The sequence below is a fragment of the Lactuca serriola genome, chromosome 1 (assembly GCF_051521515.1).
Source record: "Lactuca serriola cultivar US96UC23 chromosome 1, Lser_US96UC23_V15, whole genome shotgun sequence".
NCBI lineage: Eukaryota > Viridiplantae > Streptophyta > Magnoliopsida > Asterales > Asteraceae > Lactuca > Lactuca serriola.
Window position 1 is genome coordinate 227,920,697 of NC_136408.1, and position 26,894 is coordinate 227,947,590.

Sequence of the window (26,894 nt, forward strand, 5' to 3'; positions counted from 1 at the left end):
TCAATGAGGATGATGATATGAGTGAAATTTCTGTAGAGGTTGAAGTCAACTATTCTGAGTTTGTCAAGAGCGAACCCGAAAACCACAAAAATCTTATTTCTGAAAATTCTGTGGAGTTTGCTCGTTTGTCCCAAAATAAGTCCCCGATTCTTGAAGAAAAAGTTGTTGTGTATCAAAAGGTAAGAACAACACCAAATCAGGTGTATAAGGTCACAGGAGTAACCGAACATCAGACAGCCGAACTCACCGCCATAGTAAACGAAGATAATGCAGATGGTTGTGATGAATTTTTCTGGTCTGCTCCTATAGATAATGCTGACGAAACCGTTGGTCTGTCAGAGCGGACCTCATGGAAAACCAAAGGAAGATATGTGCCAGAGCCTCTAAACAAGCCTGACAACTTCGATGTGCCAAGTACTAGTGGTGCAAAAGAAGTTCCTGTAGAAGAAGTTACTCCTACAATCGAAACATCATCTGTTAAAAGTGAACCGGCTGACAGGAAGCGAAAGCAAAAAGCCAACATTCATCGACAGTCGAAGCAAGTGAAGGATCAGAAGCAGCAAAGGAATCTGAGATACAAGAAGAATCTCTCAGAGCGAAAACAGTTTTGGCGATCTCAAAACGCCCATTTCTCTTATCATGACAAAAACTCAAGATCAGAGAAAAGTACTGTCAGGCCGCAAGTAAGTAATAACAATCGAAAGGAGAGGTTCGGTTCTGAAAGGAATAACAACCGAAGGGAAAGGTTCGGTTCCGAGAGCAAAAGCTACCAAGGTTCTAGGTTCGGTCCCACTAATGACCAAAAACAAAAGGGTCACTTAGAACCTCAAGTCAAGAAAACTTCTCAGTCTAAATTCTCTCATTCTAATTCTTCTCAACCCCATTCTAAATCCAATTCTGTTCAAACTCAAAATCCAAAATCTTCAAAAGATTTGAAAGGAAAATCGAAGGTTTCCTCAGTCAAGAATGATCAAAAGCATTCCAAGGCCCAAACGCCTGAACCTGAATCCAAACCGACTGTAACAAATCCCAACAAAATTAAAGTTTTCACTATTAAGAAGAAAGATGAAACAACTTTAATAAAAAGAACATATCTTGTTGACATTTCTCTTACTATTCCTGTTCCTGTGAAAGGCTCACGTGGACCCAAGAAACTTTGGGTTCCTAAATCTGCTTGATTTTTGCAGGTTAACAGTGACGAGTAGTTCGACGAAGAATGGTATATTGACAATGGCTGCTCACGTCACATGACAGGAAGGAAGGAAGAGCTGAGGGAATTTCGATCTCTTCCAAATGGCGGGAATGTCAAGTTCGGGAATAACTCATATGGCACGATTAAAGGTTATGGGATGATAACAAATGGAGACTTCACGATTAGAAAGGTTGCATACGTTGAAGGACTACAGTATAACCTCATCAGTGTATCTCAGCTTGTTGGAGGTACCGGTCTTAAAGTTTCGTTTGATGATGAGGGTTCGGAAATAATAGAGAAGAAAACAAAAAGATTAATTCTCAAATCAGAGCGCAAAGGCGAAATGTTTCCTCTCAATCTCAAACCCATCAAAGGAAATCCAGCTATCTGTCTATTATCCAAAGCACATTCTGACGAAAGCTGGTTGTGGCACCGAAGACTCTCTCATCTCAACTTCAAAGATATCAACAAACTTGTCATCGAAGGTCATGTATGGGGTCTTCCATTGCTCAAGTTTGATCGAGAACATTTGTGTGCTGCGTGCGAAATGGGGAAGCAGAGTCGTCAAAGTCACCCATCCATCATAAACACTAAAGTCGTTGAACCACTTTAGTTAATTCACATTGACTTGTGTGGTCCATCTTCTATCGAAAGCATTGGCGGTAGCAAGTATATTCTTGTTATTATTGATGACTTTTCACGTTTTACATGGGTGTTCTTTCTGAATCACAAATCTGAGGCAACTCTCAAGCTAAAGATGTTTATTAAGCAGGTTGAAGTGCAACTGAGGAAAGTCGTTCGCAACATCAGAAGCGACAATGGGCTGGAGTTCAAGAATAAAGAATTTGAAGACTTTTTAGCAGAAAAAGGAACCAGTCACAACTTCTCAGCTCCCTACACCCCTCAACAAAACAGGATTGTCGAAAGACGAAACCAATCTTTGTGTGAGGCGGCCCGAACCATGCTAAGTTTCGCTTCTCTACCTCTATATTTATGGGCTGATGCTATTGCTGCAGCTTGTTTTACGCAGAACAGGTCCTATCTCAATAAGCGTTTCACTCTTACTCCTTATGAGATCATCAACAACAGGAAGCCAAACGTCAAATTCTTCCATGTATTCGGCTCACGATGCTTTATCTTCAATTCTAAAGAACATCGTAACAAGTTCGATGTTAAAGCCGATGAAGGGATTTTTCTGGGATACTCTCTTACTTCAAAAGCATACCGGGTTTTAAACAAGCATTTGAGGAAGATTGAAGAAACGTATTATGTGACTTTTGACGACTGCTACGTCAAGAAACTGAAGGCCATGGAAGAAACAGTTGGAGAATTTTCTCTCAAACAGGCCAAGTCACAGCCTCGATTGCAAATTTGTTTGAGCAGTTTGTGGAGTTATTCGATGAACCAGAGAAGGCTACTCTCTCAGAAGCCAATGCAGCAGACAACAAAGTTGACCATCTGAAGCAAATCGTCGATGACGCTGCCAAACGACTGGGTGAAGGAGAATCAGTTCCAAATGGACCTTCTCATCACGGTGCTTCAGTTGAGGGGGAGAATCCATCTTCTTCAAAACTGCCGAGTTCACAAGTTGAGGGGGAGAACTCTTCTCCAGCCGCACCCGAAAGCTCTACTGCACCCGAAGGTACTGTAGCTCCCGAAAGCTCAAATGCACCCGAAACTCCTGTAGCACCGGAAGGTCAAGACACACCTGAAAGCTCATCAGTTGAGGGGGAGAATGCCGATATGTTTTATGACGATGACAGTCAATCTGAATTAGAAGAGATGGTAAATGCTGAATTGGATCCATCCTATGATCCAAATTACCCTCCTCTTGTCAAATGGACTAGAGATCATCCTGTTTCACAGGTTGTGGGTAATGTCTCTGAAAAGGTCTTGACCCGATCTCAACTAAAGGCAAAACAAACTTCTTTGTTCTCAAAAGTAGAGTTCTGCATGTTTAACTCTTTCGTCTCAAAAGTTGAACCTAAGACAGTAAACACTGCTCTTGATCATTCTGATTGGGTTCAAGCTATGCAAGACGAACTTAATGAGTTCGAAAGAAATAAGGTTTGGCGCCTCATTCCAACTCCTAAAGATGCCTCGGTTGTTGGTCTCAAATGGGTCTTCAGAAATAAAATGGACAAGGAAGGCAATGTAATAAGAAACAAAGCTCGTCTAGTGGTGAAAGGATACTGCCAGGAGGAAGGAATCGATTATGAGGAAACTTTTGCTCCTGTAGCTAGGTTGGAATCTGTTCGAATATTCCTTGCCTATGCTGCACACAAGAACTTCGAGGTCTACCAAATGGACGTAAAGTGCGCATTTCTAAATGGAGAACTTGAAGAAACGGTGTATGTGGAGCAACCTCCGGGATTCGTCAATGAAATGTACCCCAATCACTGCTATATTCTGGACAAAGCGGTTTATGGGCTGAAACAAGCACCTCGGGCCTGGTATGAAATGCTAACCAAGTTTTTAAAGATGTCCAAATTAAAACAAGGTTCGTTTGACCCAACCTTCTTTCGTAAGAAGGAAGGTAACCACCTTATGATTGTTCAAATCTATGTCGATGATATCATCTTTGGCTCAACGAATCCTAGCTTAACAGCCGAATTCAGAAAGCTGATGGAGACTAAATTCGAAATGAGTTCAATGGGTCCAATTAACTTTTTCTTTGGTTTAAATATTAGACAGGGACCCGAAGGCATCTTTATTAACCAGGAAGCCTACACCAAGACTCTCCTTGCCAAATTCGGCATGATGGGAGACTCAAAGGTTAAAGTTCCAATGGCATTTGGCACCAAGCTCACTCCATCCTTGGATAAACCAGCAGTTGATATTACGCTATATCGCCAGATGATCGGTTCTTTAATGTACCTTACTGCTAGCAGGCCTGATATAATGTTTTCTGTTTGTTACTGTGCTAGATTTCAGGCGAATCCTCGTGAACCTCATATGCTTGCACTGAAGAACATACTCCGGTATCTAAAACGAACTACCTCTCTCGGCTTATGGTATCCATCAAACTCAGGTTTCTTCGTTCAAGCCTACTCAGATGCAAACCTTGGAGGTTGTGGACTAGACAGGAAAAGCACCACTGGAGGCTGCCAATTCCTTGACGGGAAGTTGGTTAGATGGCAATCAAAGAAACAGACTTGTGTATCTCTGTCTACAGCTGAAGCAGAATACATCGCAGCTGCCTCATGTACATCTCAAGTGATTTGGATCCAAAGCCAACTCAGGGACTATGGACTCAATATGAAAAAGATCCCACTATATTGCGAATCTGAGAGTGCAATTAGGATCTGTCATTACCCAGTGCAACACTACAAGACCAAGCGCATAGCACTGAGGTATCACTTCATTAAGGATCATGTGGAAGATGGGAACGTCGAAATTCATTTTGTTCGAACCACTGATCAACTGGCTGACATCTTCACCAAAGCTCTTCCTGAAGCTTCTTTCAACAAAATTCTACAAGGGCTAGGAATGATGGAATCGGAGTCAGTACCAAAAATTACCTCTCAAGATCACAAGTAAGAAGCGAAATAGACCGAACGTTCGGGTTCGGGTCTCTTGTATGCCGAAATGGATCAAACGCTCAGGTTCGGGTCTTTCTTCGGTGTACTGAAATAGACCGAACGCTCGGGTTTGGTTGTATCATCTGATCTTCGCTTATCACTCAAAGGTAGTTTCCTTGGTTGTAAATCTTTTGTATTATTTTTCCAAATTCATTTATCTTATTGTCAAAGTTCTTTTCTTTTTTATTTTTTTGGCAACCGAAATGGACCAAACGTTCGGGTTCGGTTTCAAAATTTTTCTCACCCAAAATAGACCGAATGCTCGGGTTCGGTTCCAAATTTTTCTCAACCGAAATAGACCGAACGCTCGGGTTCGGTTCCAACATATTTTTGTATTCATTTTTTTATTTATTTCGATCAAAAATTCCAAAAATATTTTTTTTCTTTCGTAAATTCAAAAACTCCAAAATTATTTTTTATTTTTTATTTTGGCTTTTATCTTTTTGTATATCTTTTTGTGGGTAAATTATTTTACTAGCTAAGTGTCCCTAGAAGCATGCTGCTGTATGTGTCCAAAGCCTCATCTAATTCTGAATAAAAGCCTTACTGACTTGGTACAAACAAACATTGTCTTCCCAATTAGGCTCTCACATTTATTCTAATCATGAGCTACCTAACTCTCTTCTCACATGAGATAAGAGTTTTCTGCTTAGTCCCTATTTTTCATAGCAGAGGTACTTTGGGTTTCTTTACACCATCTACATTACTATTCTCCATCTCATTCGCTTCACAAACGTAACCCTTGAGACTCTCAGACATTACCACATTACCACTGAGGTTTATGGTTACACAATTTCTGTGTTCATGATCTTAGCTTCGTGTCACTATGTGCTACGTGAAACCCACAATTCAATACCTACTATGCATTGACGGTGAACAATTAACTTGCTCTAGCTTTCACTAATGAATTGACGGACTTATCCATGGGGGTACCACATGAAATCTCTATTTTTCTTTTGACTGATTCCTATGAAATTGTTAAATCCAATAACATTTCTTCCCTTGCGATCCTGTTTTAATTTTTTTTTTTTTTTGAGATTTCACATATCTTAGTTTACCTTGCTATTTAAATTATCTCCAACCTACTTGTTCAACAGACTACACTGGTCTCACAAGTACTTCATTCGATTTCTATCTTATATCAAGATCATGAATTATGAATCGAAGCGAAAGCCACCTACATAAGCCTAATTAAAAAAAAAAAAAAAAAAAAAAAAAAAAAAAAAAAATCCTTTCAACACTTCTTAATAAGAGTCTGATCGTTATTCAACGGGAAACCACACAAACACTTTAAAGTCTCTCTTGACTTTTAAGGAAGAGATTCGTGCCCGGGATCAATTATTTCTTGTCTTTATTGACATCACATAATCCCTCAAACGTGTTGCTTTATTTCTTTTCTTTTACACACTTAGCACGAAAATCTTTTAGATTTTTCAAAATTCTGGTTTCATTAATTCCAAAGCATTTTAATTGGATTGGTTGTTATAAAAAGGTTGTGGTTAATATTGATCCACGTGGGGATTTCACTTTAAAGATGTCGTTAAACTCTAAAGGAATTAATGACGACATGGTGACTCAGGCGGGAGTCTAATTGATTTGATTTCAAACGGCGCATAAAGGAAAAGCATGTGAATAGGAACCATTTCATCTCCAAACGGCGTCTGATGGGAAGGCGTGTGATTAGGGACTGACACTCTCTCTCCTGTGTGCTCATCGGCAACCCCAACTGTCACGCGTCAGTCGCCTCCGAAAAACCCTTCGTTTTTCAATCGAAGATTTGGGAAAGATTCTTCGCTCTCCTCTACCCACAGTATAAAAGGCAATGTAAACCATCGTTTACCTCTTTACTGCACCTATATTTCCAGAGAGCAAGAAATTCCTCCAAACTCTACTGTTCATCATCTCTCCCACCTTCCTCTCAACAATGGCGGATTCTTCATCAGTTCACGCGACCTCTCACATCTTGCCTATTCTTCCTCAGCAGAGTTTGATCATTGATCCTACTCCTCAGGCATATGACGCTTTCATGTTTCCCATCATTGAATGCCTGAAGTTCTCGCCAATCGCTCCTGCTCTTACCAGGGCTGAAGTTGTTCCAATGGAGTTCCTGTCACAGATTTTTGCCACGGCTCACTACGACAAGGTCATCGACAGGATTTTGTTCGATGTCTTCGAGCACAAGGCGTCGATTTCCAAGAAAAGGTTTTGTACACTGTTAGGGTTTGAACCTGATTCTTCGAGGGTTAATCCTGAAACCATTCCGATGGGTCATCTGTTCAACATGTTCTACAACATGGGGTACACTGAGGTGCTCACTACGGTTACGAAATTCAAGAAATCGTGCCTGCCCCCTCAGTGGAATGGGAAGTTCACTGTGCTTTTCAAGGGCTTATCTGAAAGAAGTGCTGGATCCGATGGGGCAAGTCGTCAGTTCCTATCAATCATGTACGGGATCTACAATGGCATCAACATGGACTACGGGTCGGTCCTATGGCAACAACTCATTTAGAGTCTCTCTTCCACCTCTCGACACTCAGAGATCTCTTATGCCAGGTTTTGTACTATTGTCACGAAATGGGTGATGGACAAGTACCACGTCCCCATTGTCGCTGGTGCTCCAATGTCTTCGATTGGTACTTTCCATACCACGAAGATCATTGTTTCTGACGCATCAAAATTTTCCTTCAACGGGTCTATCCCTGAAACAATGTATGGTGATGTTCCTGCCGACAGCCGGATCATTCAAACGTACAAGGAGTTCCGACGATCTGGTCCGAGAGACCTTACTCCAGAAATGCTGAAGTCGATTCATGATGCTGACAAGTCTGCCCCCAGAGGAAAGAAAGCTGATAAGGGCAAGCAGGTTGCAAAGGGAGCAAAAGGCCCATCTCCTAAGAAAAGGAAAACCACTAAGGCTGCTCAATCTCCACCACAGAAGAGGAGAAAAACCCAACCGAGGCGAAAACTAATTATCGCTTCATCCTCAAGCGAATCTGAGGAAGAGAATTCTGCTTCTGAAGGCTCTCCTCGTGGTAATACTCCACCAAGATCTCCAACCCCTGAAGTTCACTTCTCTACTTCTCCTATCTCCACTCCACCAGTTACCATTCCTATTTCTATTCCCCCCATTACCTCCACCACTCAAATACCACCTACCTCCATCCCAGTACCACCACCTATATTTACCGAAGCAACCACCACCACTGCAGATGTTAGAACCAACGTATCTGATACGGGGGTTCATACTGACGCACCAACATCCACCTCAGCACCCGAACCCACACCACCCAACCCGAAACTACTACTACTACCGAGCATCCAGCTTCACCACCACCATCTTCTCCTGCTCATGCATCAGAGGATGACGAACCACTCCTTGGCGGGGAGGACATGACCTTTGACTCGGTCTATTACAGTCCGTTTCAAGTTCAGAGTGACGATGATGATGATGCTCCTATCACAAAGAGGCATCTCAAGGAGCTACATGACAAAATCGATTCGCTCATCGCCTCATCTTCCACATCTCAGTCCTCCATTTGTGAAGCTGCTATTCAGAAAATTGTTGAGGCTTTCTCTAAAGCTCATCAAGTTTCTATCGATTCTGCCACTGCAACCATAGACGCCTCAACCAAAGCATGTGAGGCAGCGACTGAAAAAGTCGATAAACTATTCACTGATGCTTCTTCCTTGTTAAAATCTTTACAGGAAACCGCTGAAGCCACCTCAACAAAGCTGGAACCCATTGTTAACCAGCTGGCTAACTCAGTTGCATCAGAGCTGAAGTCGTTCGCTTCACTTCGACAAACCATTTCTGATGACAACTCAGCTTTCAAAACAACCATTGAGGAGCGTCTCTCTAAGCTTCAAGAAGACTTAGCTGCTGAGAACTCTCTCATGGATGCTCTCGCAAGGAAGACTACCGCTCTGAAGGTCAAGAGTACTCAACTCTCCAACTCTCAATAGGAGATTGACTCTCTTCGATCTAAAAGAGAGGTGGTTAAATCGTGTGTTTCGGATGTCCACTAGGCTATCTCAAACATCCTTGAAGCACATGACCCGATCCTCAATTATTCTGTGAGGCGTGACCTTGCAGAGAAGCTTGCTCCCGCCCTCTCTCTACTGAGCAAACTTGAAGGGCTCCTTGATTTCGTGTCCATTTCGAAACAAAGGGGAGAAAAAGTGAATATGTCTCAACCTCCTCCTACTTCAACTGCAACCGAACCTCCTCCAGTAGGCCAAGCCTCTGGTTCCGGTGTAAAAGACAATGGCAAGAATATTGCTGAGGAGAGCGATGAAGATGATAAGGAGACAATTGCCGACCTTTTGAAGCGACAGGGTCGAGATAAAGAGGCTGACATTAGTGCTCGTGTGGCTAGAGAGGCTGAAGAAGCCAAAAGAAGACAGAAAGAAGCCCACGACCTTCTCGAGAGCAGGAAAACTCTTTTTCCTCTTTGGACTCTTGAGAAGCTGATTAAAGAGGCTATCGAAACACCAAGTATCTTGTGGCTAGAACCTGTGATCTCTTTAGATTGTTCTAACACTGTCGACTCTCAGTTCGATATGCCATTGACCCAAAAGGCGTTTGTTTTTCATGCCTTCGACAACATTGCTGAGTTCCCCCATCCTCATCCACAGGTTGATCGGGACTTAGTTGAATTTTATCTGAGGGCAGCTCAACCTCAATACCAAACTTGGAGCGCTCAGAAAATCATCAATGTTCGGGTCCTAAAGCCGTTCAGGGAAGGCAACTTCACCAACGTTCGGTTCAAGGTACTACGGGGATCTGCCAAGACCGAACATGCCATCTCACTTGCAGATCTGCCCAACCTTAATCCCCATCATTGGATTATCTTGCACAACATCCTTCTTACAAACGAAGCTGAATATGGTCCGATCATCGACCACTTTAAGAGGATGCTTGTATGCTATGTCATGGAAGTTGCTTTGATGGATCAGGAGATAGCGAGCGTATTCAAGAAGAAGCCCACCATATCTCTTGTTGGCTCTGCTACTGATCTCAACATGATGTAGATGGGGAAGATTGACCCAAAGAGAAACTCCGTCATGTTTACTAGGAATGAAGGACAGAAATGTCTTTTCGCCTTGTCAGACAAACATCTCTACACCACTGCCTGTTTGGAACACGTTTTAGGGATCATCCATCGATGCAAGCAGAACACAGCGGATGATATCAAGTACTTTGATGATATGATTCAATGGTACACTCGCTTCAGACAGACAATACTTGCACTTATCACACGTCTGTTTGATACAGTACAGAAGGCTCCCGCTGCTGGCCCAAGCAAGAAGAAACGATAGTCTCGCTCCAAATTGACGCAAAGGGGGGGATTGTTAGGGTCAGTATAGTGTTGCATCTATTGGGCTCGTTAGCTAGTCCATGTTTATCTCCGGTATGGTCCTGTCCATCCGTGAGTTTTGTAGGGTTTAATATAAATAGATGCTTGCATGCATTCTAGATGGAAATGATTAGTATTTATTAGAAAAGTATTGTTCAGAATATCATCGTTCTTATTTTGTAACCCTAGAATCCTCTACAGTGGAAGTTCTTAGTCGAGCTCTGCTGAGGATCGAGTAATCTAATCATTCGACACATTTTGATTCATACTTGTGTTTTGTTTACTGTTTTACGTTCATCACCTACCTGTTACAAAGATCTAATCGATCAAAGAGTTAATTCATAACTCATCATTTTTAATTATGATCGAAAAAGTTTAAATTTGGTGTAAACTTTATGGATGTTACAAGTTGATATCAGAGCCTTGGTTTGAGTGAATTGTAGGAACACTCATGTGAATCCAGTCTCAAATCAAGGAGATTTTCAGAAAGTAAGTTTTAAATATGGTTTTCAAAATAAAGGATGGAGGATGCAGAGGGTACGATCAGCCGGAGCCTGTAAGTAAACCCCAAAATACCATACAGTATTTGATATTCTAATATGTTAGAATAGCATGCTAGTGCTAGGCTAGGGATCTTCAGGAATCGCATGATAGAATTGCCTGATTATATGATACATATTAGCCTAGGGTTTCTTGTATATGGAATTGACATCATAACTGTAGATGTTTAGTATATGCATCAGGGCTGTGTATAGTCAAGATCTTATAGCCTGAGAATGTCTGATTCGACCTTAGGGTAGGATTGGATATTCGAAAGTCTATCGGGTCCAGCTTTATGTGCGGCTAGCATACACTAGCGCTGCAGGGGCTGATGGAAGTTCCATGGTGGTGTGAGTTGTGCAAAGCTGTGGGATCAGTTGTGAGATAGGCGATGTCCCCTAGTAGTGAGGGTTGAGCGCACATTATGTTGAGTAGAGTATTAGGGCGTTGTGGTGATACTTGAGACAAATATGGGTAGGTGTGCAAGGTAGTATGGACCCGTGCTACTGGAAGCACATGACCCGTACGCGTAGCAAGGAAGTCACAACCCCTAGGATTTATGGGTTTTGGTCTCTCGATATTATGTTGTTTATCTGATGTCTTAAGTGTACCTTTCAGTATGGTGGTGACGAGACGTTTTGCTGCTGGGTCCGGATCAGGATTGGGATCCGGATCAGGGTCAGGGTCGGGAGACGGAGGGTCAGAGGTGCCGGTAGCACCTGAGCCCGTGGTTCAGATAGGGACTGAGGAGCTAGATGCCAGGATCCAGGAGATTCTGCATGATGAGGTCGCTGCGGCTTTCCGAGCGCAGCTACCAGAGATGTTTGGGTCGATCAAGACCGCGATGGTTGAGTATTTTGATGAGCGATATGCAGCTCTGGCAGAGACAGCAGCCGTTGTAGCCACTTCGGCTGTAACTACGGCAGGGGTTGGAGGAGGAGCCGATAGGGCTTTCCAGTACCGGGACTTCGATAATATGAAACCTCCGACATTTGATGGTACACAGGATGCGATCAGAACTATGCGGTGGTTGTCAGACGTGGAGGGTTGTTTCTTTACGTGCTCATGTCCGGCTGACCAGAAGGTCTGGTGTGCTCTGAACCTGCTTAGGCTCGGGGCAAAGAACTGGTGGAGATTTACAATAGGTTCATATTCTAATGAATAGCGGGCTGCTATTACTTGGGAGCAGTTACGGGATATCTTTCGCACCCACTACGTTCCGCGCGTGGAACGGGAGCGGCTTGCTCAATAGTTTTTGACATTGAGACAGGATGGGGAGTCTGTGATGGAGATTACCCGGATGTTCACTGAGAGGGCTATGTTTTGCCCGTAGTTTGCATCATAGCAGTCTCAGATGACTCGTTATCTGAGTATAATCAAGACGGATATACGGCAGTTTGTGGCTACTCAACATTGTGATACCCTCCTAGATCTACAGGAAGCCGCGAGGCACCATGAGTTGGAGATAGAGCTACAGTTGAAGGAGAAACGTCAAGCATCGGCACAATCTCAGCCGGCGCCTAAGCGGTCTAAGACTGCTGATACACGGTCTGGGGTTCAGCAAAGCCACACTTGTGGAAAGTGTGGCAGGGTTTATTCGGGAGTTTGTAGAGCAGGTGGTGGGTGCCACAAATGTGGCAAGGAGGGGCACTATGCCAGGGACTTCCGTCAGTCCGCCCCTCCCGCTGATTTGAAGATTTGTTACCATTGTCATCAGGTTAGTCATGTGAAGACCAATTGTCCGCAGCTCACCGCCAAGACGGCGCAGGGTCCCACGCCAGCTACTGTGAGGATTGGAGATGGGAGGCCAATCAAGGTGGAGCCTCCGAAGGCTCAGGGTCGCGCCTTCCAGCTCACGGCCGAGGAGGCCAAGGCAACACCGGATGTGGTTACTGGTACGTTTCTATTCTCTATCTCAGTTATTATAGTTGTGTTATGCTTAATGATTGTACCTATGGTTAGGTACATTTTTAGTGAACTCTTTGCCTGCTTTGGTATTATTTGACTCGGGGGCGAGTCAGTCGTTTGTATCTCAGACCTTCTCTAGAGGGTTCAGTGTGCCGATAGATGATCTTGAGTGTCCGTTGCGAGTTTCGATCACCAACGAGCATGGGGTTTCTACTTCTTCGATCTACCGAGGATACGAGTTGGAGATTTTCGGGGTGTCCTTCCTGATATATTAGATTCCTATCCCCATGCGGGATGTATGCGTGATTGTAGGGATGGATTGGCTTAGCCGTTTTGGCGCCATGATCGACTGTGAGGAACAGCGAGTGGTGGTTTGAACCCCAAGTAAGGGAGAACTGGTAGTATATGGTGAGGGCACTAGTTTGGGATCAGGGTTTTGTTCGGCAGCCAGGGCTCGACAGTATATTCAGCACGGGTGTGCCAGTTATTTGGCGTATGTGGTAGATATGCGGGCTAGAGAGCAGCTCTCAGTTTCAGAGGTCTCGGTGGTTAGAGAGTTTGCTGATGTGTTTCCGGAGGACTTACGTGGAGTGCCTCCGGTGAGGCAGGTTGAGTTCAGGATTGATCTAGTGCCAGGTGCGGTCCCTATCGCCAAGTCGTCGTACCGTTTGGCACCGCCTGATATGCAGGAGCTATCATCTCAGTTGTAGGAGCTGTTGGGTAAGCAGTTTATTCGTCCGAGTAGTTCACCTTGGGGAGCACTGATCCTTTTCTTCGGGAAGAAGGACGGTTCGCACAGGATGTGCATTGACTATAGGGAGCTGAACAAGTTAACGGTGAAGAACCGTTATCCGCTCCCGAGGATAGACTATCTTTTCGATCAGCTGTAGGGTGCATCTTGGTTTTCCAAGATTGATTTGAGATCAGGATACCACCAGGTCAGGGTGAGGGAGGAAGACGTGGAGAAGACCGCATTTCGGACTCGTTATGGTCATTACGAGTTCGTGGTGATGCCGTTTGGGCTCACCAATGCGCCAGCAGTGTTCATGGATTTGATGAACCGAGTCTGCAGACCGATGCTCGATCACTCGGTCATTGTGTTCATAGATGATATCTTGGTGTATTCCAAGACCCGAGAGCAGCATGAGGAGCATCTCAGGGAGCTGCTGGAGGTGCTGAGGCAAGAACGACTATATGCCAAGTTATCGAAATGCGAGTTTTGGTTACGAGAGGTCCAGTTCCTCGGACATCTCATTAAGCAGGAGGGAATTTTGGTCGATCCGGCCAAGGTGGAGGCGGTTATGCAGTGGGAGACTCGGAAATCTCCCTCAGACATCAGGAGTTTCTTGGGTTTAGCAGGGTATTATCGGATATTCATTAGTGATTTCTCCAAGATTGTTGTACCCCTCACTCGTCTAACGAGGAAGGGGGTGGATTTCCGGTGGGGCCCTGAGCAGCAGAGGGCGTTTGAGACCCTCCGGCAGTGTTTATGCAAAGCACCGGTGTTGACACTCCCCGAGGGAGTTGAGGATTTTGTGGTATTTTGTGATGCATCCATCTCAGGCTTGGGGGCAATCCTCATGCAGAGATGACGGGTGGTAGCCTTTGCATCGCGGCAGCTGAAGCCGCATGAGACGAGATACCCTACACACGATCTTGAGTTAAGAGCAGTGGTTTCTGCTCTCAAGATTTGGAGGCATTATCTATACGGGGTCCGATGTACTATATATACGAATCACAAGAGTTTGAGACACATCATGGATCAGCCGAACCTAAACATGAGGTAGCGCAGGTGGCTAGATGTGGTCAAGGACTATGATTGCGAGATCCTTTACCATCTTGGTAAAGAGAACGTGGTTGCGGATGCTCTGAGCCGCAAGTCAGTTGGGTCCTCAACCCCAGCTAGGTGTATGAGGATAGCGGTGGATTCCCCGCTGGTGGGTTTGGTCAGGGATGCTCAAATTGAGGGTATGAGACCAGAGAGCTGGAAGTTGGAGAGGATTAAGGGCGAAAGCGCCCGGTTTGTTCAAGATAGTCGCGGATTGTTGACCCGTTACAGTCGGGTTTGGGTTCCGATGTCTGGAGGGGTCCAGCAGACAGTGATAGAGGAGGCTCATAAGTCTCGTTTTTCTATTCACCCGGGAGCCACCAAGATGTGCCATGATTTGAGTTCGAGTTATTGGTGGCTTGGCATGAAGCGAGATATCTCTTGGTTTGTTGAGGGGTGCTTGACCTGTAGGATGGTCAAGGTCGAGCATCAGAGGCCGCATGGCAAGCTGCAGCCTCTGGAGATTCCCATGTGGAAATGGGAATGGATCGCAATGGATTTCATCACGAAGTTGCCGAAGAAGGCAAAGGGGTTCGATGCTATATGGGTTATCGTGGATCAATTGACCAAGAGTGCCCATTTCCTAGCCATACGGGAGAGTTCGTCGACAGAGAAGTTGGCCGACCTGTACGTCAGATAGGTTGTCTCTCGCCATGGGGTTCCAGTTTCTATCGTTTCCGATCGAGATGTCAGGTTTACTTCCCGTTTTTGGCAAAAGTTCCATGAGGAACTAGGTACGAGACTGCACTTTAGTACGGCGTTCCATCCACAGACTGATGGGCAGAGTGAGCAGACCATTCAGACCCTCGAGGATATGTTGAGGGCGTGTGTCATTGATTTCGGTGGGAGTTGGGACTCCCACCTACCGCTTGCAGAGTTCGCCTACAACAATAGCTATCATTCCAATATTGGCGCCCCGCCTTTCGAGCTGTTGTATGGGCGGAAGTGTAGGACCCCAAGCTGCTGGGGCGAGGTTAGGCACATGGTGATGGGTCGGACAGAGGTTGTTTTGCAGACTACCGAGATGATACAGCAGATTAGACAGCGATTGCAGACCGCTCAGATTCGGCAGAAAAGTTATGCCGACCAACGCCGATCTGAGCTGGAATTTTAGGTGGGTGACATGGTTCTCCTGAAGGTCTCACCCTGGAAGGGTGTGATCCGCTTCAGGAAGAGGAGAAGATTGGGTCCCCGTTATATTGGGCCATTCAGGATTGTTGCCAAGGTTGGCAAGGTGGCTTATAGGCTAGAGCTTCTGGAGGAGCTCAGCCGGATGCACATCACATTTCATGTTTCGCAATTGTGAAAATGCACTATGGACCAGGAGTTAGTGGTATCGTTGGGTGACATTCAGGTCGATGAGCCCCTGAACTATATGGAGAGGCCTGTGGCTATTTTGGAAAGGAAGAAGAAGATTCTACGGAACAAGTAAATACCTTTAGTAAAGGTACAGTGGGAACATCGGAGGGGATCCAAGTGGACATAGGAGCCGGAGGCGGAGATGCGCGAGCATTACCCGGCATTGTTTATCCCAGCGGACTTTGAGGGCGAAGTCTAGTTCAAGTGGGGGAGAGTTGTAACGCCCTAATTCTCAGGTATTGTTTACATATGATTTGTTGGGTTAAGCTCTACTCGACGAGTGGGTTGACCTACTTGTCGAGTAGCAGCGGGGTGGGATCGCGTGTTAAGTGACCTACTTGACGAGTCCATATTGGGACTCGACGAGTAGGAGCTGGCAGATAAAACCCTAAATCTTGGGGTTTACACCTCTATTTAAAGGAGCCTCAACCTCCTTTGGCCTCTTTGCAGTCTTTAAGAGCTCCTTAAAACCCTAATACGTGTGTTTGTGGCCATTGGGTGTTTGAAGCTTGAAAAGAGGGTCTTTGGAGGGTGAAGGCTTGGAGGAGAGGGAGATTGGAGCAAGTAGAGTGTGGGAATCAACACTTATCTCAGTTATCGTCTTCTGGAGGTAACCAAATCGCCTTTGTCCTTGTGAATCTCTTCTATTGGTTGAGTTTTAGGATTTTTTGTGAGATATTAAGTTGGAAAGATGAGCTATGGGCTAGATCTGTGGTTGTAACTTCAGATTTGGACCCTCCTTGGATTCTAGAAGCATAAAGTTACATTTTTGGTCATGATTGAGGTCCCTCTTGAACATGAAGCTCCATTAAGAACTTAAAATATGTATTTAGACCCTTTATAGCCATGAATGCACGTAAAGTTTTCAACTTTACTTGATAAGCATGCCCTAAAAGCTTGGATCTGTGATTTGGAACCGCTGCATGGCTCAAAACAAGTTTGTATGGAAAAAGGACTGAATAGACTCGGCGAGTCGCAAGGTTGACTCGGTGAGTCACATGAAGATGGTTGTGAACTCGACGAGTTGGATGAACAACTCGGCGAGTCCGATGAAGATTACCATAAGACTCAACGAGTTGAAGAACAACTCGGTGAGTCGGATGAGTTTTCCCTAAGATATGTATGCGTGTGTATCCGTCGAGTTGCGAGGAGGGAACTCGACGGGTGGCCTTAAATTTTGGACAAGAATCGAAGGAACTCGACTTGTCACCCCGATGACTCCGCGAGTTGGAATGCGCTTCAAGGAACTCGACGAGTAGCCGAGGGTACTTGGTGTGTTGGGGGTCAACATGGACTGTTGACCTTGACTGAGGACTTTGACTTTGACCAGGGGTTGACTAGTGGGTTATGGAGTACCTTATAAGGTTAAGGACTTACGAGTATATTGTACTATGATCATAGGTGGTGGAGCCTGTGTCAAGTGATCCGAGAGTTGGAGTTTAACTTCCGAGTCGACATTTGCAAGGTGAGTTATCCTTACTATATCGATAGGGTCTACGGCACCAAGGTCGGCCCCTAAGTTCTTATTGTTATGGTATTCTACATGTGGTTATGATCTGTTAGATCGGAATCAGGGTAGACAGTATGTTATGCTATTATGATCCGTAAGGATTGGTATGTTAGTGACCTGCTAGGTTGGTACCCTAGTTACAAGAGAATTCTATGATTGATCATCAGTGAGATAGATATGTTTGATGTTTGTGTATGCCAGTATATGATAGTTATGCGCACATGGTTATTTTCTTGTTGGTTGGGTTGAGGTGGTCCTGCTTTGTGTTGAAGGCCAACACACCCTATGAGCGGTCCGGGGAGACTGCAGTCCCACAAGGCGTACCAGTCATGTCGAAGTCTCGGGATAGATTTAGATAGACTGTAGGCCCAGTACGGCAGTCCAGTCAGGCCGATGGCCAGTATGCATGTTGATTGTTTGATTGTTACTGATATGTCATTGTCAGTGTGGTATTGGTATTTTGGGGGTAGCTCACTAAGCCCTCGGGCATACGGTTTCAGTTTATTGTTTCAGGTACTTCAGGAGATCATGGCAAGGCAAAGGCGTAGTCGTACCGCTCCTCATCCTTATATTATGTTTTTGGGACACTCTGATGGATATTGATTCGAAAACATTTTTGTAAACAATGCTATTTGATTTTTAATTATGATCAAAAAAGTTTAAATTTGGTGTAGGAGTTGTCATCTCAGTTGCAGGAACTGTTGGGTAAGCAGTTTCTTTGTCCGAGTAGTTCTCCATGGGGAGCACCGATCCTTTTTGTCAGGAAGAAGGACGGTTCGCACCGAATGTGTATCGATTATAGGGAGTTGAATACGTTAACGATAAAAAACCGTTATCCACTCTCAAGGATAGATGATCTTTTCGATCAGTTGCAAGGTGCATCTTGGTTTTCCAAGATCTATTTGAGCTCCGGATATCACCAAGTCAGGGTGAAAGAGGAAGACGTGGAGAAGATCGCATTTCAGACTCGTTATGGTCATTACGAGTTCGTGGTGACGTCGTTTGGGCTCACCAACACGTCGGCAGTGTTCGTGGATCTGATGAATCAGGTCTGCAGGCCGATGCTCGAACGTTCGGTTATTGTATTCATAGATGATATCTTAGTGTATGCCAAGACCAGGGAACAGCATGAAGAGCATCTGCAGGAGTTATTGGGAGTTTTGACGCGTGAACAACTCTATGCCAAGTTCTCGAAGTGTGAGTTTTGGTTACGAGAGGTCCATTTCCTTGGACACGTCATTAACCATGAAAGGATTTTGGTCTATCCGGCCAAAGTTGAGGCGATTATGTACTGGGAGATTCCGAAATCTCTCTCAGATATCAAGAGCTTCTTGGGATTGGCAAGGTACTACCGGAGGTTTATTCAGGATTTTTCCAAGATTCTGGTACCTCTCACTCGTCTGGCGAGGAAGGGGGTGGATTTCCAGTAGGCCCCAGAGAAACAGAGGGCATTGGAGACCCTCTGGCAGTGGTTATGCAAGGCGCCAATTTTGACACTCCCCGAGGGAGTTGAGGATTTTGTGGTATTTTGTGATGCGTCCATCAAGGGTTTGGGGGCAGTCCTCATGCAGAGAGGACGAGTGATAGCCTATGCATCGCGGCAGCTAAAGCCACATGAGACGAGATATCCTACGCATGATCTAGAGTTGGGAGAGGTGGTATTCGCTCTCAACATTTGGAGGCGTTACCTATACGGGGTCCGTTGTACCATATACATGGATCACAAGAGTTTGAGGCACATCATGGATCAGCCGAACCTGAATATGAGGCAGTGCAGGTGGCTGGATGTAGTCAAGGACTACGACTGCAAGATCCTTTACCACCCCGGTAAAGCGAATGTGGTGGCGGACGCTTTGAGCCGCAAGTCAGTGGGGTCTTCCACCCCAGCGAGATGTATGAGCATAGTCGTAGATTCTCCGATTGTGAGTTTGATCAGGGACACACAGGTTGAGGGTATGAGACCAGAGAATTGGAAGAAAGAAAGGATTAAGGGTGAAAACACCCAGTTTGTGCAAGATGGACGAGGATTGATGACCCGATATGGTCGTGTATGGGTTCCGATGTCTAGGGAGTCAGACATACCGTTTTGGAGGAGGCTCATAAGTCTCATTTCTCCATTCACCCAGGGGCCACCAAGATGTACATAGATCTGAGCTTGAGTTATTGGTGGCCGTGTATGAAGCGAGAAATCGTTGAGTGTGTTGAGAGGTGCTTGACTTGTTGGATGGTCAAAGCCGTGCATCAAAGACCGCATGTTCTGTTACAGCCCTTGGAGATTCCCATGTGGAGCAAATATCGATGGATTTCATTACTAAGTTGTCGAGGACGGCGAAGGGGTTTGATACTATATGGGTTATTGTTTATCGATTGACCAAGAGTGCTCACTTCTTGGCTGTTCGGGAAAGTTCATTGGCTGAGAAATTGGCCGATGTGTATGTTCGTGAGATCATTGCTCAGTACAGGGTACCGGTTTCTATTGTTTCCGAACGGGATGTCAGGTTCACTTCTCGTTTCTCGTAGAAGTTCCATGAGGAATTGGGTACGCAGCTGCACTTTAGTACATCGTTTCATCCTCAGACCGACGGGCAGAGTGAGCGGACCATTCAAACCCTCGAGGATATGTTGAGGGCGTGTGCTATTGATTTCGGAGGGAGTTGGGATTCCCAACTACCTCTTGCATAGTTTGCTTACAACAACAGTTATCATTCCACTATTGGCTCCCCGCCTTTTGAGCTGTTGTATGGTCGGAGATGTAGAACCCCGATCTGTTGGGGTGAGGTTGGACACAGAGTGATGGGTCGGATGGAGGTAGTTTTGCAGACTACCGAAAAGATCCACCAGATCAGAAAGCGGCTGCAGACCGCCCAGAGTCGACAAAAGAGTTACGCTGATAGACGCGGATCGGATTTGGTGTTTCAGGTTGATGCATTGGTACTGTTGAAGGTCTCACCCTGGAAGGGCGTGATTCACTTCAGAAAAAGAGGAAAGTTGGGTCCCGGCTATATTGGACCGGTCAGGGTCGTTTCCAGGGTTGGTAAAGTGGCGTACAGGTTGGATTTACCGGATGAGCTCAGTCGGATTCACAACACCTTTCACGTTTCGCAATTGCAAAAGTGCATTATGGACCAGGAGGCACTAGTAATTATATTGAGAGACCGGTTTCCGTTTTAGAAAGGAAAGTGAAAGTTCTGCGAAACAAGGAGGTTCCATTGGTGAAGATACAATGGGAGCATCAGAGGGGATATGAGTGGACATGGGAGCCGGAGCCTGAGATGCGGGAACATTACCCAGAGTTATTCACTACAGCAGACTTCGAGAACGAAATCTAAATTAAGTGGGGGAGAATTGTAACATCCTAACTATCAGGTATCATTAATATCCAATTTAGATTTCATGTTTTAAGTCCTACTCGACGATTCGACGCTATGACTCGTCGAGTATCAGCGGAACGAGACACGTCATTGAATGATTGACTCGCCGAGTTGGGAAGAGGACTCGACGAGTAGGTGCTGGCAGGGGAAACCCTAAATTTCAGGGTTTTTGCACCCTATATATTGGACCATTAGCGCCTCCTATTGTCCTCTATCACCCCTTGAGAGCCAGAAACCCTAAATCTCCGTGTGTGTGTGTGAGCCTTGTGAGTGTTTTGGAGCTTTGGAAAGTGATTTTGTGGAGGAAACTTGTAGATCAAGAGGCTAGCATCAAGGAATTCGTGTGGATCCATAGTCTACTTCAGTTTGGGCATGTTTTGGAGGTAACAAGTTGTTACCTTGATCTCTTTTCTTCTAGAATATTTCATGTGTATAGATTAGGGCTTTCTTTAGCTATTCATGAAGGGATTATGGTGTGGGAGTTAGATCTGAAGTTTCACCTCCTTTGAGCCCTAAGTTCATAAAGTTCATAATATGGTCATGGAAGAACCCTTGCTTATGAGTAAAGTTCCATTTCAAGATTAGATCTGGATTTTTAGTCATCCAAATACGTAAAGGTAGCAACTTTACGTTGCTAATGCACTCTAGGGACCTAGATCTATTGTTTGGAACGAAGAGATAGTTCAGAATTGCATGATTATGGGAGTGTTCGTATGGACTCGGCGAGTCTAAGAGATGACTCGGCGAGTCGAGGAGGGTTTTGCCCAAATTGGTCCCGCTTGGACTCGCCGAGGTCTGGGAGATGACCCGGCGAGTCAGTAGGGTTTCCAAACACAAAGTCGCATATCGACTCGGCGAGTCGAGTCGAGAATTCTTGGACCAGAAGGGACTAGATGAAAGGGAAAATTGTACTCAGCAACTAAGTCGGCATGGACTGTTGACTATGGTACAAGTAGCTTTGACCTTGACCGGGGAGTGTCTTGTGCCTCTCCAAGGGCATTTTGGTAATTTGAGTAATTATTGAGTGGATCACTTATGGGTACAGGCGAGGTGGTTGGATTTATATCTGGAGGAGTGGACAGTATCATCCCGAGATTCTAGTGAGGTGAGTTATCCCCACTAAATCAAAAGGGTCTAAGGCACCAAGGCCGACCCTTTTAGTTGTTATATTGGTTATAGTATGCTACATGTGATTATGATCTGTTAGATCGGTATTAGGATAGATAGTATGTTGTTATGCTCTTATGATCCATTAGGATTGGTATGTTAGTGACCTGCTTAGGTCGGTATTCTGGTTATGAGAGGTTGTTATGATTGATGATCTGTGAGATAGTTATATCAGATATATGTATATGTCAGTATATGTTACTTATGTACACATGGTTATTTGTTAATGGATGGGTTGAGGTGGTCTTGCTTTGTGCTGAAGGCCAACATGCCCAGCGAGTGGTCCGGATAGACTGTAGGCCCCGCATGGCGGTCCAGTCATACCGTTGGCTCGGATTAGATTCAGATAGGCTGTAGGCCTTGCAAGGCGGTCCAATCAGGCTGAAGGCCCAATATGCATATTGTTGTTATTTGTTATTGATATGGTATTATCGGTGTGGTATTGTTATTTTGGGGGTAGCTCACTAAGCCCTCAGGCTTACCGTTTCAGGTACATCAGGAGATCGTGGCAAGGCAAAGGCGTGACCGTATCGCTCATCATCCTTATGATTTTGTTACCGGGACACTCTGATGAATAATATATTGAAAACATTTTGTAATAACAGTATTTGGTTTTTATGTTGAAAAAGTTTAAATTTGGCTCAAAATTTTTAGATGTTACAAGGAGGGCTAAGAAGAATTTCTGCTAGATCTGTCTAAAACAATAAGTGTCGGAATTCATAGCCTTAAGGGCCTATTTATAGTGCAGTCAGGAAACCCTAGAAAAGCCTAAACCCAATATGATAGTATTATCTTGAACCGGGTAATTATCCAGCTTCCTAATTATCTACATGGAGAATTATAGAACCCTAAAGGTCCTCTAAAAACCGTCAATGCCTTACGGATGGTTCTAGATTGCTTCTTGCTCGACTATTGAACAATTGCACTTCAGTCCCTACACCTTTAATTAATTCTTTTAATCAACAAATTAATTCAAATTAATTTCTGATTAAATATTATAATTTCTAATTAATATATTATTCTCATAATACATTACCAAATTATATATATACCAATTTATTAATCAAATAATAAATCATTATCTCTTTCCAAAATAATAATGTCCAATTGCCAGCTTTGAAGACAACCCAAAAGGACTGTGCTACTATCAATTCAAGTTTATACCAGTTATAGTTATGGGCTTAGACACCTAACCCAACATTATATAGCCACTAGTTCATGATACATCGTGACACCTTCTAATCATGAAAATGATAAGCTCATGGTACTACTATGACAACCGTGAGGTTTCCGTCACCGATCGTCATTAGAAATAGTAGAAAAATAGATGTAATAGCTTACTATTTTATTATTTGATCTTTGAGATAATAAGAATCAAATGTGTCATTACATTTATTTGTTAAAAACATCCATTAGACTAAAAAATTAACGTCCGAAAAGTTGTAACGTTTCCTAAGATGGTTAACGTACTTGGATAGTACTCGTTAACGTGATCTCAATGATATAAGATTCGTAAAACTCCGACTCCAAAGGAAAGAGTTATGTATTTTATAAAAATAAATCAACCGCATAATTAAAATTTATTTACGTCAAAACAGTACTTAGAGATTGGTTGAGTTTTGACTAAAAGTGCAAAAAGGAGTTTCGTAGTACTCCTTGAGATATAAACTTTAGGAAAAGGTTTGCCAAAAATGGAGTCCGTACGAGAAAGATATGATTTTTATAAAATCATTTATTTTTAACCCAATTAGGCACGAAAATGAAAGTCAAAACTAACCAAAACAACCTGAAGGATAGTTTTAGTACCTATTGAGATCATCACATAGATATAGAGAAGGCTTAGATCGTGCATGCCAAGTGCGTGTCTTTGCACGCCGCGCACCTGACACTCGATTCGAGTAGATTGCAAGAGATGTGGTCGAGTGCGGGGGTGACATGTGCCAGCTTCCGGATGGATCCACGATTGTCACGCGCGGTGCACGAAGATATTTGCCCGACATTCACCTCCAAAACTCAACTATAAATAGAGGGCTATGCCATTCCAGTTTCATGCATCCTCAAATATCTCTATCTCTCTCTCTCTCTCTCTCTCTCTCTCTCTCTCTCTCTCTCTCTCTCTCTCTTTCTCCCGAAGTAGCTGTCATCCAGAGCGATTCTTGGAGTCCCGATCTCGATTCAAATCTACGTTAAAGGTTTCATGCGACTAGGGTGAGTATACGACCCATATTTTCACAATTTTAAATGTTTTATGGGGGTATACATGCTTATCAAATGGTTTTATCCAAATATATTTATCGTTACAAATATCAAATCATTTTATAAAGCGTAAAACTTAGGAAAATGTAGCTATAGATATTATGCCTAGTTATAAGTTATAATATTATACCTAAGAGATATGATGTTCGGTAATGTAGGAAGAGATAATACATAGATGTTATAATGACCAATTACCTAGGATAACATACTACCTATAAGTTATGCTGGTCAAATTTTGGGATATGCACAGTACTTAGTTGTTACTCTGTCCAAATATCATGTTTTCAAATAACCATAATTAGGGTATATATGAATACTTATATATACAAAATAATTATGAGATCAAAAGGTTCGTTACCTAAATATATATATATATATATATATATATATATATATATATATATATATATATATATATATATATATATATATATATATATATTAAAAAAAATAGTTATCCAAATATAAAAAACTGAAAATTAATTACCTTAATAACTCTATTTCTTATGTTAAATCGTTTGCAAGTGTTTCTATGTTAGATAAAGAAGTAGGTTTGATTGTTTTAAGTTTTAACTGAATGGATATATTTATGAAATCTGATGGGACGTTCTAAACTTCTAATTGATCAAGATGTTGTAAAAAAAAGGGGAAATTGGGAAATTGATTTAAAACTCATGTCGAACAACGGCAAGGGAACGAGATGGGGTGTAGATCGACATATTTTCTAATCAATAAATTATTAACACATAGTTTTCAAATAAAACTTTTGAACAAAACAACATGATTATGTTAAATAACATTGATAAAGAAATTATCCATTTCCTTAAAACATGGAACATAGCACATCTATACCTATTAAAACCCACATTAATCAGTGGGTGGAAAGGTAACGAATACATTCCTCCGGGGATAAAATAAATGAATTATCAATAATAACTCCACAAGGTACAAATTTTATAGCAAAAAGTACTTCTTTAATGGGTCCCACGGTTTGTCATCTCTGTGTACTGTTTCATCGACTCTTGTCGTTGCAGCCTCATCTCGTCATTAAACTTTTTTATAAACGCTTCCACTCGCCGGTTCAACTCATCGTGACTCAGTGACCCATCTTTCCTCACTTTCCCACCGGACGCCGGCGACGGAGGACGGTTGTTTTGGTTGTCGTAGTTCGTACGGTCTCTTAGCGTCGAAGCTTTCTTCATCACCTTCTTTCCCTTGCCCACCGCCGCAGCCGGTTGTTGTTCCAGCGGGTACACATCCGAGTTACGGTGGTTCTCGAAGGTCTCTGATTTCCGGAGGTGGCGCGTGAGCGGCATGCGACGGCCATCGGTTATCGTTTTCCACGTGCTCTCTAACGTCTCCTGTTTCTTCGGCTTCGATACCTTTAGGGCCCTGTAACCTATATAATACGGCGTCGTAAGACTTTGTCAAAAGTAAAATATAGCCGTTACGATTATGTATATTTAATACTTGAAAAAATAATTTCTAAATATCTTTTATTTTTCAAATATTCAAATATCCAAACATGGACGATAATTAATGTTACAGCTTGTTCGTAATTATCAGTCGATTAAATAACTAAAGTTTGAAATGAAAATCTGCAATTTATCGAAATTAAATTTAAATAAAAAAAAATTAAAGTAAAGAAATTGAGAAAATTACCATCGGGACTGGTTTTTGTCTGTTTCGGGTGTGCGAATCGGGAAGTAAAGAGTGGTTTCTCCGACTGAGTAATCACCGGCGGTGGTTGATAGTTGCTTATCTGCGGCGGCGGATTCCAGCTGGACCTTGAAATCACAAATTCATCCTCGTTTTCAACTCCAGCCACCTCTAAATCATTCATCGGAGCTGTTTCAAGATCTGAAATCGGAGGTTGAGGATCTTCAAAACCGATAGGCGCAGTGTCGTAAACCACCAATGGGGGCTCCAACATACCAAAATTATGTTGAATCGGAACTCCTTGGAGATTCGACGTCGGTGGATTAACCAACGGTGGCTGAGATTGATTTTCGTGCATGATGCGGTGGTGGAAGCTTGATGTGGCGAAGATTGTGAAAATAATAACGTTGATTAGAAGGTAGAGATACGGTGGTTTGAGATACGACTGGAGAAGGGACCACATCGCCGGGAGATCGTTGACGGCGAAGTCTAACAGCAGCGGAACGATGTATTCCACCGCCATAGCCACCGATACGACGCCGAACGCTAACAACAGAACTTTTAAGGAGAGAATCCATGCGTTTGTTGATGATAAGGAAGAACCCATTTTTGTTTCTTCAGCGTTCAATTGAAATTTCTCAGTTCTGAGTATCTATTTTGGGGAAGAGAACAGGATGGTTGCAACGGTATAAAACAAGTCAATGTTACAGTATAGGTCCTTCTACTTTGACAAGAAGGGGCTATATTTCTTGTCAAAATAAGAAGTTACACACTTCACCCATTAGAAGTTCTAATATATGGTTTTAAGATAAATTTAATAGAAACAGTTAAAAGATTTTTTTTAAACAAAATAACTAAATTTTTAACACTTCTAAAAATAACCATATGTTAGCTGCATTTTATGCACCATTTTGTACTTTTATTTCATTTCATGGCATTGTATTTAGTCTTAAAGTCCACTCATTTTACATGTTTTTCTAGATATTCTATAATATTATTTTACTCGTACATTTTTATGATATTTCAAGGACTCTTGGAGGTGGGATGTCACTTAGGGAGGCGACTAGAAGATACGGACAAAATTTCACGACTTTCAGAGCCTCAGGGAGGGAGATATGGAAAATTTGGAGAATTCAGCCATTTAGGAACTTTCGAGGCCGTGGAAA

The 26,894-nt window shown here is 43.4% G+C and overlaps 1 protein-coding gene across 1 annotated transcript; it reads right to left on the reverse strand.

Moving 5' to 3' along the window:
* Positions 1-24,833: 24,833 nt before the first annotated feature.
* On the reverse strand, positions 24,834-26,396 carry LOC145049693 (uncharacterized). Its single transcript, XM_078998069.1, has 2 exons — positions 25,732-26,396; positions 24,834-25,468 (listed from the first exon to the last, which is right to left on the reverse strand). The coding sequence occupies exons 1-2, from the start codon at positions 26,333-26,335 to the stop codon at positions 25,044-25,046; spliced, it is 1,029 nt and encodes a 342-aa protein (XP_078854195.1). The 5' UTR covers positions 26,336-26,396; the 3' UTR covers positions 24,834-25,043.
* Positions 26,397-26,894: the final 498 nt, after the last annotated feature.